Here is a 12,381-nt window from a genome sequence, read left to right as displayed (position 1 = left end):
AAGTTCGCAAGATGGATTCTGGTGAAGGAACATCATCAAGTTCTGCTCTAAATCTCGAGAATAGAGGAAGGGGCAGGAGTGGCGAAAAGAGTTTAAACCAATGGCATGGTGGGTCCAAGTCAAGAAATGGAAAAGACAAAAGCAACTTTGAAAAGAATGTGAAGTGCTGGAGTTGTGGTGAGACTGGTCACTTGAAAAAGAATTGCAAATCAACAAAGAACAACGCTAATGTTGTTACTGAGGAGGTACATGATGCTCTGCTATTATCCATGGAAAGCCCTGTTGATTCTTGGGTTATGGACTCGGGAGCTTCGTTTCATACCACTGGTAATCGTGATGTATTCGATAATTACATTGCGGGAGATTACGGAAAAGTTTTCCTGGCTGATGGAAAACTTTTGGAAATAATTGGTATGGGTGATATCCGGATGAAGATGACAAATGGATCTGTCTGGAAAATCAACAAAGTAAGGCATGTACCAAAGTTGACACACAATCTGATTTCAGTGGGACAGCTTGACGACGAAGGCCATAAGGTGACCTTTGGTGATGGTTCCTGGAAAGTGAGAAAGGGAGCCATGATTGTTGCTCGAGGAAAGAAAACTGGAACACTTTATATGACTTCCAGTTTGGGAAATAAATTAGCGGCTGTGGATGCTGGAGCTAATTCAAGTCTATGGCATAGTAGGCTTGGGGATACGAGTGAAAAGGGAATGAAGATGCTTGTTTCAAACGGAAAGCTACCGGGATTAAAGATCATTGAGCACAAGCTGTGTGAAGCTGTATTTTTTGGAAAGCAGAAAAAGGTGAGCTTTTCAAAAGAGGTCAGAGAACCGATATCGGCGGATTTGGAGCTGGTACATACTGATGTATGTGGACCATCACCTGTGACATTCCTTGGAGATCACTCAAGATATTATGGCACTACTGTTGACGATTCGAGCAGGAGATTTTGGGTTTATTTTGTGAAAAATAAATCGGATGTTTATGAGACCTTTAAACAGTGGGAGTTAGCCATGGAATATGTGATGGATTTGCTGTCATCCAATCACATGTGGAGGTTGTCAGAACTTCCTGAAGGTAAAAAGGTTTTACAGAGCAAGTGGGAGTACCGGTTAGAAAATGACGGTAGCAAGCGGTACAAAGAAATACTTGTTGTAAAAGGTGAAAAGAAAGTCATTGGTTACACTGATATTTTCTCTCTGGTGGTAAAGTTAACTACTATCAGGACTGTACTTGGATTGATGGTAAAAGAAGATTTACATCTTGAACAGTTAGATGTAAAGACGATGTTTCTTCATGGTGAGCTAGATGAAGAAATGAATCAATCACAGGGATTTGAAGTACGAGGGAAAGAGAAAATGGTGTGCAAACTTCAGAAGAGCTTGTATGGTCTCAAACAAGCTCCAAGACAGTGGTACAAGAAGTTTGATGGTGTAATGAATAATGATGGTTTTCTGAGGTATCAGGCTGATCACTGTTGTTATGTGAAGCTTGATGGTTATTATATCATACTACTGATATATGTAAATGATATGTTGATAGCAAGAGCTTGTCTGGAGGAGATTGATAAACTCGAGAAAGAGTTATCAAAGGAATTTGCTTTGAAGGATTTGGGTGCTGCAAAACAAATCCTTGGACTGGGGATCCTTAGAGATCGGGTGAATGGAGTCTTGAAGCTTGAGAAGATTCCTGAAAGCAAGAATCCAGCTGAGATGCTCACGAAGGCTGTTATCATTGAAAAACTGAAGTTGTGTTTGACTTCAGTTGGTCTCCTGGACTAACAAAGGAGGTATGAGCTGTTGCACTGATGGTGTGAAGACATGATTGAAATCAAGTCTTCAAGTGGGAGAATTGTTAGGTGGGATTTTAATAAGGTGGGGCACACGTCAAAATAAAATATTCAGAAATCACGAATCCCACATCGAAAGTTTCTAAAAATGAACGAGGAAAATTTGTTATAAATTGAGCTTTCCTTGTTTGTTTTTAGTATCCCAAAATCAAAAGTTTTTCAGCTTTGATAAAAAGAGAGTGCATAGAAAAAAGGAGTGTATTTTTTTTCTTGAGTGCGGGAATTCTCTTTTGTGAGTTAGAGAAAATATTTTCTCGGTATACTCGGGGTTGGGATCGTGAGATATTGAGTGTATTGGTGTATACACTTGTTGTAATATTTCTCCCGGTTATAAAAGTTGCAGTGCTCCGTGGATGTAGCCTATATTGGGTGAACCACGTAAATCTTTGTGTTCTTGTTGGTTGTTTTATTCCGCATTTTTTGGGTACTATTATCATCGTGATCGGCATCGCTTCGGGGTAATTCCCCAACATGTACATTAGCTAACGAAAGATCATTCAACATGTTAAGGCTAATCTAATATAATCAAATCGTTTATTTAATTATTGATTTTTCGATGGATTTAAACTTCTATGTTTTAAAAATTCTTGATAATTCTATTTTTCCAAAATATGTAATTATTGTGACCGCAGCAGAACAGAAAAATAGGTTTACTAGCTTCATTTGAGTTTTAACAATCCTTGGTTTGATCGAGACTGTTAATTAGTCATGTTTGATTTTCTTTTGTATGCATGCATTGTGGTATTCTTACATGAGGTTATGATAGAGGTTTATGGGTTGGTTATTGTGGATGAGGTTAATTAAATAAGAGAATCTCTCTTTTCCAATGAAATTTGTGTTCCAAATTTGAACCTTGATGTTTTTATGGTTTTGCTGTCTGATTTTGATTCTACAGAAAATCAAGGAAAGCAAGGGCAATTAAGAAGAAGCAAATGGGCGGTGATCCATCCATGTGCTTGTGCTTACCTGACACTCTTTTCATTTTTCCAAACCATCCACCTCTAAAATAATATTGTCCTGCTTCAAAGATTCTTGGTATAAATTTATTGAATTTCTCTTCTAAGGTCATATATTTTTGTTCGCCTTGGATTCTAAAATAAGTATCAGAAAACAGATGGAACTTCGATTCATTTTGCCGACATATAATTTTTCTGTGTTGGCTGATTAATATGATCTTTACTTTACTCATCTTCGTCAATTTATCTTTACTTTGGCTCGATTTGTTTACACCTACGAGAGTCGTGTGTATTTAGGTCAATACAAACTCTTATTTCGTTTGATTTAGAATAGAGAAAATAAAAAATTATAGCAATTTATATATAGGTTATGCATGCTTATGGGTACAGATAGACGTTAGCTTTTTTTCTTTAATATGTAGGTTCATTTTAATTAATCATCCCGAAGAAGTTCGAGAGTTTAAGTGTATATATATACATATCGGTTTTGATACATATTTTTCATTTTTTTCGTTGAAAAAGTAATAAGAATGAGAGGTGTTAAGCTTTTTATTATCCTGGCGTCGAGCTATTTTTCCGCAGGACCTCTCCTACAGTATCGTCACCGCAATAGAGTTTAACCACCAAGTTCGGGATGGATTGGTGTGGTTCCTCTACGCCTAGGATACCTCCATATCCACAGAAAGGGTAATACTCATCTTTTAGATAGGACAATGAATTCAACTTGACAAAATACAGTATTCAGTTTGATTGATCAGGCCCAACCCAAAATTGTTGGACTAAGTGTTACCTATTCAAAGCCCATTTTATTATTTGTGTTTACAATTAATGAGACTTTCTTTCTTTTGTAATATTTTTGGGCCAGTTTCTTGCATTTCGTGGGCCTTAATATGGGCCGAATTTAATATTCATCAATTAGAGAAACTCCAATACCTAATACCATAAAATAAAATAAAAAAATTTCAGTCCTGTAATTTTCATTAGTTTCACTTTTAGTCCTATTAATAATGACTTTGAATTTTTAGTCATGTATTGCACATTTTTTTTCTTATTTTTGGTTTTGTTATGATGAAGTTTTATTTTTAGTCATGTATTGTATGTTTTTTTTAAAAAAAGAAAATTTGTCTTTTTTTACCCTAGTCTTGTTTCCCAGTAAAAAAAATTCAAAAATGAAAAAAAAAACATACGAGTTAAAGAACCAAAATTGGGAAAAAAACCAAGTTGCATGACTAAAAATACTAATTCACTGTTAACAAAAATTAAATAAAAAATACGAATTACAAGACCAAAGGTATAATTTTTCCTAAAATATTTTTTAATTGAATTATATATTTATTTTTATTTCCATAATTTAGGCTGATGGATATATATTGTCCGAATTTGACAATATGTGTGTGTGTATGACTTTATAATAATATATTAATAATGAAGATAAGGAAAAGACATATGGAATACATAAAAAAATCCTTTTATCCACGATGCGTAACCAAATAATATTTAAATATGAGGTCAACGAATTTGTGCCATCATATTTTCAGTTTCATGTAGTAAATAATAATAAAAAAAAACAATTCGACATGATATAGTTTAGTTCAAAATGCTGCCTTTAATCGAACATTAAAAGATTTATTTTAATTTTCCATTTTTATTGTATAACTGACTCTTTCAAATTTCTTAAAATAAGAAGTGGCATTCTTATCATGGAAATAGAATATATATAATATATATATTTGAGAGTGACGATAAAGTCATAATTTTAATCAGACAGTGCATCTTAAATATTTTTATAGAAACATGAAAGTCGAAGGGATTGTGAAAGCTTTACACACAAACACACCCCTACCATAAAATACACTAGCTACCTACTGAGTAGGTCTCATGTGAGACCGTCTCACGGATCTTAATCCGTGAGACGGGTCAACCCTACCCATATTCACAATAAAAAGTAATACTCTTAGCATAAAAAGTAATACTTATTCATGGATGACCCAAATAAGAGATCCGTCTCACAAATATGACCCGTGAGACCGTCTCACACAAGTTTTTGCCCTACTTACACTAATAGTTTATATACAATTAAAATATTTATTATGATGGTAAAATAAAACGAGAGAATTATAAAATATTTATTAAATGATGGTAAAAAAAACGAGAGAATTATATTTTTAGTCATGTTATAATTTTTTTATTTTATAATTTTAGATATTTATGTCATCAAATTTGAATTTGAGAGAGAGAGTTGTCAATACGACAAGTAAGACTTTGTGTTTGCCCGACTTGATTATCATTAGATATAGGAGTATATATCTTGTGATATGGTCTCACGAATCTTTATCTGTGATACAGGTCGACCTTACCGATATTCACAAAAGTAATATTCTTAGCATAAAAAGTAATAATTTTTAATGGATGACCAAAACAAGAGATTCGTCTCACAAAATACAACCCGTGAGATCGTCTCAACCAAATTTTTGTTTATATATAGAAGTACGTAGCAAAGACCTAATACACGCTTTTGTAGCTCCATTTTATGGATGCGTGTCGTGATAATATATATTTACGCATGTGTAACATGGATTGGAGGAAATACATACATAGTATCATTTTCCAACTCAACTGGATATACGAGAGAAATTAATTGTGATCCCATAATGCTTTTAACAAGATAATGAACAACCCGACCAATTCAAACGAAAAACAAAATTATCATATTTTGTTAATTTACTATACCACCCGTCCCAATTATATAATCCAAATATATAATTTTCTTTTTTCCCCTTTTATCTATGTACTCTGCATATATAAAAAGAATATATGGCCAATTTTTTTAAATTACTTTTATGTCCTCACCATGCATCAGCCCTAGAATTAAGAAACCCTTTACAAAAATGATCACTCGAGGCCGTGCCAACGAGTTAATAAGAAAAGAACCCTTTCTTCAGCTCATTGTACCTCTCCACATCAAAATTCTGAACCTGCATCAACCGTTTCTGTTTCGTCCTAAACCGGCTCTGGAAGAACCCTTCGAACGAAGGCTCTTTGGACGTTCTGAGGAAGAACGCATAGCCACCGATGGCGTCAAAGGATGCTACATAGAAACAGATAGGTTCCATTACATCCCATGTAAGATCCCAGAATGTTAACCTCATGAAAACCGCTGTTTGGATAATTAGATAACCTAATCCGCACCACAGCTCGTTACGAACCCGTGATTCTGCATTCTTGTCTATGCTTGCCTTCTGTTTCTCCATTTTTTGGAGTTCTTTTGTTCTTGAATCAGCACAGCACTTGTCAGCTGAGGGCAGATGGACTAGGCCCTGGATTGCTTTTACAAGCTGTAATTTCAAATACCGGGCGGTCGTTTCAAATTTTAGTCGCATTTTTCTAAAATGTTATATTATTTAATTTGATGTGTCTTGGACAGTTTTTTTTTAAGGGATATAACGCAAATTAGTCTAAAACAATAAACTAGATTTATATAATGAAATAAGAAAAGCATGATCCCAACCTGTTCAGGCCTGAGGAATACTGTGTTCCCAATAATAATAACACTCCCTGATTCATCAAGCTTTTTTGCAAACTCCAACCCTTGATCAACATTCAAGCATTCATTTACACAGATCTGCAAGAACTCCGTGTGAGAAACACGACCTTTCTCAATCTTCCTCAGCCTCGATTTCACCATTTCAAGCTGTGAAATTCGAAGAATCTTCCTTACATCCGCCTCTGTAAGTCTCCCCTGGGGCGACACTTGCGTCGGCCGCCGCCATAACCCATCATACCGGACCCTTTGTCCTGGAATGTCCATCTCTCGAATATTGTCCAGCATCTTTTCTCCTTGGGGAAGAAACCGGTGTTCTGGGTCGGTCGCCACCCTGAGGTGGTGGAGGTATCGCCTAGATATACCATCATCTCCGGGGTCGAGAGAGGCCTTCTGGGCTTTCTCTGGCATCTGCTTACGATTAAACGACGCCTTTTCCGCCACCATGCATGATGGGAAAACACAGCAGCTTGTTAAAACACGGCTGCTGATTCTTGATACGTTTAACTGACTTTGAACTAATTTTCTGCTGAACGCCATTGATGAACACTAAATTATTTATTTATTTTATTCAGAAAATGACAATCCCACGAGATTTTACAGATTTGTTGAGAGATAGATGGTTAGGTTGATATATATATGTGATGGTGAATTGCGTCTCAATTAATTGCTTCAACAATGGAGAGCCACCTCTGTAAATATAAAGTTCTTTTTTTATCCGGTGAATTACGTGGCGGCCCGGTTGACTTTAACGCATGTATCCAATGCATCATTGTCAGCGGATTACATATATATATTATATTATAATATGCAAATGTCTGTCACCAAAAAAAAAACTAATATATAGTTTATAAAAGTAGTTATCTATTGTCGACATTCTATATTATCCGATGAAAATAGTACCAAAAATTTTAATTTGTTAAGATAAAAGTATATAATTTTTTTTATGAAATAAAAAGTAATTCTATACACCTGTAAAGGAACAGATTTATCAAATCACTTTTAACAATTTTGTCCAACAAAGTGGATAGTGGAAAGAAAAATTGAAAACTACTATTTACACGTTTCATCCCATAATTTGTGACTCGTGGATCCTATATATTAGGTCGTGACTCGTGGGTTGTAGTTGTACATGTCCAAATTATATATTGTTATCGGAAACTAATAATAGGGGAATTAATGAATAGCCACAGGTGTTAATTATGAAAAGTTTTGATAGATTGAAAAATAAATTAGTGAATGAATATGACGTGTTTGGATAATTTTGTATTTAATAATAGAACCCGGAACCGAAACCGTTAAGAATTGACGAGATTTTGTTTATATTACCGCGTTTTGACCGGAGTTAAAAACTTGTATGAGACGGTTTCATGTGTCGTATTTTGTAAGACAGATATCTTATTTGGGTCGACCATGAAAAAAATATTAGTTTTTATTCTAAGAATATTACTTTTTATTGTGAATATTGGTAGGGTGGACTCGTCTCATTGATAAAGATTCGTGAAACCGTATCACAAGAAACCTACTCCTGACTGGATGCCGCTTCAAGAATCAGAATGGTTTTTTTTTTTTTTAAGAAACAAATATGATGATGGTACGGTGATCAGAAAATGACAATTGCGCTGGCCGAGCTCCCCTTATTCACTATTGTCTAGGCAGAACGTCCTTCTAGTCAATAATCTCCTGAGCTGAATTCATATGCGCACGAACAATGTTAAGGGGCACTAGAGAGGGTTCTAGCAGAGTCCATTCTATGGTTAAGTCGGTATAGCTAGTTCTGTCTCTTTGTGTGTGAATCCTTTACAATTTTCATGTACGAATATATAATGTTGTGTAAGTAAGTAATAAATTAATATAACGAGTAATACATTATATTTATAGAGGTAGATAGGAAGATGTATGACAAAAGCTCCTGTATGATTACCTTAAATAGTTGATTTAGTAAGATGTTTAGTATGATGTTATCTCATCTTTAGTAAATTGTGATTTGAATGATATATTTCGGTAGTATTTATTTATTATAGAATATTTATTCAAAAGTTTTATATAATTGAAACTTTATTCACCGGCATGTTAATTCTGTATTGAGTTTGGGAAGGTGCATTATTGGGTCGGCTGATCGGCCATAATTTTCTCGGCTGCTCGGGTTCTACCGTGCAAGGATCATTTCAGATAAGAGAATGATGAATCGAACTCCTAGTAATTTATTGGGCCTCTACTTAGGCCTCGATTGTATTCAATATGGACCCATCATTTTGGCTAATGGGCTTGACGTTGATCGGCCCAAATCACATATAATAACATGACAAGGGAAATGAATAAGAATGTCGATAATTAGATGGCTGGGTTAACTAGATTGGCAAAAACAAAATAATGCATGTGTCGCCTCTTAGAAAATTTTGTTTCACCTAATAATGGATGCCTAAGATATCAAAGTAATTAATTCAAGATATTGTTTCTTAACAAGTAATATTTGATTTCTATATTCTATTGCAATTAACAGGTCAAAATAATCAGACCAAATTCACTGAAGTGGTTGTTTTGGTCGAGGAGATTTAACGTTATTTATAGAGGGAAAATTATAACAAAGATATCCATATTGCTAGCTTTAAATAGGCTCAGCTTATGGATTTTTTAATTTTTATTTTAATTTTTTTAAAAAAGAAAAAAACTATAAAGTGACTTTTGGGCTTGTGTAGACCAAACCAACATATGATATATAAGGCCATCTCCAATCAATATATCTATTTTGGTGTAGTTTCTGCACCAAATATAATATTCATCTCCAACTTATTTACTTCAAATCTTACATAAAAAAAATATTTCGTTTATTTTACATATATTAATTATTATATTTCATTTAATATATTTATAACTATGACTAAGATTTTGTTATTAATAAACTTAAATAATAATATTTAAATTTATAATTTAATTAAACATTTGTATTTATAATTATATGTATTATAAATCATTAAATCAAATTCGTCCTTAATTAATAATATTTAACATAAATTAGTATTTAAAAATCAACAATTATTAAATTTAAATTTATATAATTAAATATTTAATTATTAAAATTATAAAATAAATATTATACTATTATCTAAATAATATTTATAATTTTTAATACAAATATTTATAAAAAATAAAAATAAAAAAATCCCCAAAAAAAAAAAAAAGAAACAAACCTCTGCGCCAAATTTGGCGCAGAGGAGTGGGGCGTTGAAGAAGAAAAGCTGCACCATTTACACCAAAATGGTGCAGCGTTGGAGATGGCCTAAGGGCTCAAGCTCACTAGTGACCTATGTATCGGTAATAAATAATGGGCAAATGCTGGTCTCGCTCAATTAGGACCAAATATTTCACGTTTTCCCTTTAATAAAGATTTAAATAAATAGATTGTAAACTTTTTTTTATTATGAACTCTAAATAATTAAATTTGTTGTTAGTTATATGTATGAAAAAATTCAAATGAATTTTAAATATATTCTATATTAAATTAGCAATTTTGACATTAATTGTGACGATTTCAAACCCAAGAAGATTGACATTTTGAAATTATTCAAATCAATTTCTTTTTCTTCGAATCAAATCCAACTTTTAATGTTGATTGTTGTAGGCTTAGTTTAAAAGCTGGTAAAGACATGTAGAAACTAGAATAGGCGAGGATGATGATTTAACATACATGTTCTGTTTTATTATTATTATTATTATTATTATTATTATTGTTATTGTTATTATTATTATCATCAAAGGGGCATTCCCGCCTATGCGTAGAAATAGTGTCCCATAATAGTTATCAAGACACGTTACAACAATTCTTTTTTGCAAAAATATTCTTATAAAAAGTTATTTTAATAAATTTATAATATGCTCATCAATATTATATCTTCATTTATTAAAATATATATATTCAAATATTATTTCTACAAACTAGATGGCCTCAGATATCTGTATTCATTGTCGACTTGATCTACCCGTAGTGAAAAATAATACTTTTGACATAAAAAGTAATATTTTTTCATATGTAGGATCGAAAATCTATCTCATAAAATTAACTCTGGCGAGACACTTTTACAAGAGTTTGTTTATATTTAACGTATAATTGAATCATCTAATAATATTATTTGGGTTCCAATCAGTACTAATCCGACTAGTCATTAATACCAAAAGAGTGATGGACATAAAATATTAAATAAAACCAGGACATGTGATTCTCAAATCCAAAAAAGATTTACTCAATGTTCTAATCAATTGAACTTGGTTAATCCGTAATGTTTACCTTACCAGCAAATACTGCTCCATTCCAATTTCAAAACATAATTCAACGTAAATCCAGGTCCTGTCTGGAATCAAAATCTTTAGAGAATCAAAACAAAGATTATGGTATTTTTTTTCTTTCTATTTTAAAGTCCTTAACTTATGCAGATGAATTTTACCAAGAAATAAATAAATTATATATATGAACTATCCTGATGGACAGTCCCCAGAAGAAACACAAAGAAAGAAGCAGGCAAGGACCATGTATGATGATGTCTCACTCCATAAAATGTATGTTCCCCCTTTACTGTGCAGCTATGCCATTCAAAACAGCCTTATTTAACCTTAATTTAGTCCCTTTCCATCAAATGTTAATTTCAAGGTTGTCCCGATCCCTTCAAGTCTTTTTCTCAAAAGTTGATTGACTAATATCACTTGCACATGCAGTATTTAATTTAATTCATTGCGGCTGCTTATATTGCCAATTATTATTCTGATCACCATTAACCTAGCTACCCTCGAAATTCCAAGAAAGTTCTCACTCCATGTCCATCTTTACCGTGCACTCACATATAATTTTGTCCAGATATCATTTTTTTTTTGAAGGGGTATCATTTTTCTTTTTTGTTCTGAAAAAATTACCTTTATTTAAAATTGTGATGGCTAATAATTAAGAAGCACAGAAAATTGTGAAATTATATATATTACCAAAACATAAATTCTAATATGATGAAAACGATATATGGTCGAACAGTGGTATTTTCATTCCCTAGTTAACGAAAAATCAAAGCTTTCTGTATAAAGACTTTAAGCAAGAAATCATATTTATTATAATAATTAAAAAAATGGAACTCAAACTTTATTGGAGAACTCACCCCTTTTAGCCGAACCAGATCTCTAGAAGTACACAAATTGCTTAAATTTTAATTTGATGCAGATTATACTAGTAATGTGGAACATATTTAATTAATCAACTAATAATAATTTATAAATTATATATATACACACACACACAGCCTAAAAATAAACATTGTATAATAAACAATAATATCATCAGGTGGTGTAATTTCTAAATAATATATGAAACTTGTGATAAGTCTTCGACCACGCAGTATATATAAGAGTACTCCTTTTGCCTTTCATGTCAAACTCAGCAAATTGCATACATCGAAGCCCTTTACACTTTCCTTGTCAATCTTCGATTCTTAAAAAACAAACACCAAAAATAAGAAAAAGAGAAGAAGATTTGGCATACAAATAAAGGCCACCTTTTTCCCATATTATCTACACAATCAAATTTTCTTTTTCTCATTTATTCGAAACAAATGAAAATGCCCAATTCTTCATCATCGTCGCCAGATTTGGAAGGATCAAAGAAACGATTGTCGACCGAAAACCTGGGAAGATTTTTGAAGGAACAAAGAAGAAGGCTCTACATCATAAGAAGATGCATAGTGATGCTTCTTTGCTGGCACGATTGATATAATAAGATCGAGAGAAAATAAATATTACTAATTGTTAGTTATAAGTTTTTCCCTGAATTATTTATTTTAAGGGATTTTTTCACCTAATTTCTGTATGAAACGTGAATGGCAAAGGGAAAGCTAGTTTTAAATTAATTATGAAAATTTCAAGATTTATATTAAATATTTACACTCTAAGTCGTCATATCATTTATTATGCTTTATATGTCAACACTAAATATGATAAAACTAAAATTTCAATACGATGAAAATGTTAATTCGAACGTCGATGACTCGTAACTCATC

At 32.6% G+C, this 12,381-nt stretch overlaps 2 protein-coding genes across 2 annotated transcripts; one reads left to right on the top strand and one right to left on the bottom strand.

The window, feature by feature from the left end:
• Positions 1-5,606: 5,606 nt before the first annotated feature.
• On the bottom strand, positions 5,607-6,998 carry LOC140835932 (calcium uniporter protein 2, mitochondrial-like). Its single transcript, XM_073201344.1, has 2 exons — positions 6,317-6,998; positions 5,607-6,143 (listed from the first exon to the last, which is right to left on the bottom strand). Exons 1-2 carry the CDS (start codon positions 6,887-6,889, stop codon positions 5,724-5,726), a joined length of 993 nt encoding a protein of 330 aa, XP_073057445.1. The 5' UTR covers positions 6,890-6,998; the 3' UTR covers positions 5,607-5,723.
• Positions 6,999-11,812: 4,814 nt separating this feature from the next.
• Positions 11,813-12,093, top strand: LOC140835931 (small polypeptide DEVIL 4-like). The gene has a single exon (XM_073201343.1). The coding sequence runs from the start codon at positions 11,938-11,940 to the stop codon at positions 12,091-12,093; it is 156 nt and encodes a 51-aa protein (XP_073057444.1). The 5' UTR covers positions 11,813-11,937.
• The last annotated feature ends 288 nt before the right edge of the window (positions 12,094-12,381 follow it).

The sequence above is a fragment of the Primulina eburnea genome, chromosome 7 (genome assembly GCF_022965805.1).
Source record: "Primulina eburnea isolate SZY01 chromosome 7, ASM2296580v1, whole genome shotgun sequence".
Lineage (NCBI taxonomy): Eukaryota > Viridiplantae > Streptophyta > Magnoliopsida > Lamiales > Gesneriaceae > Primulina > Primulina eburnea.
Note: the sequence above shows the minus strand (reverse complement) of the source record. Positions and strands in the feature narration are given on the sequence as shown.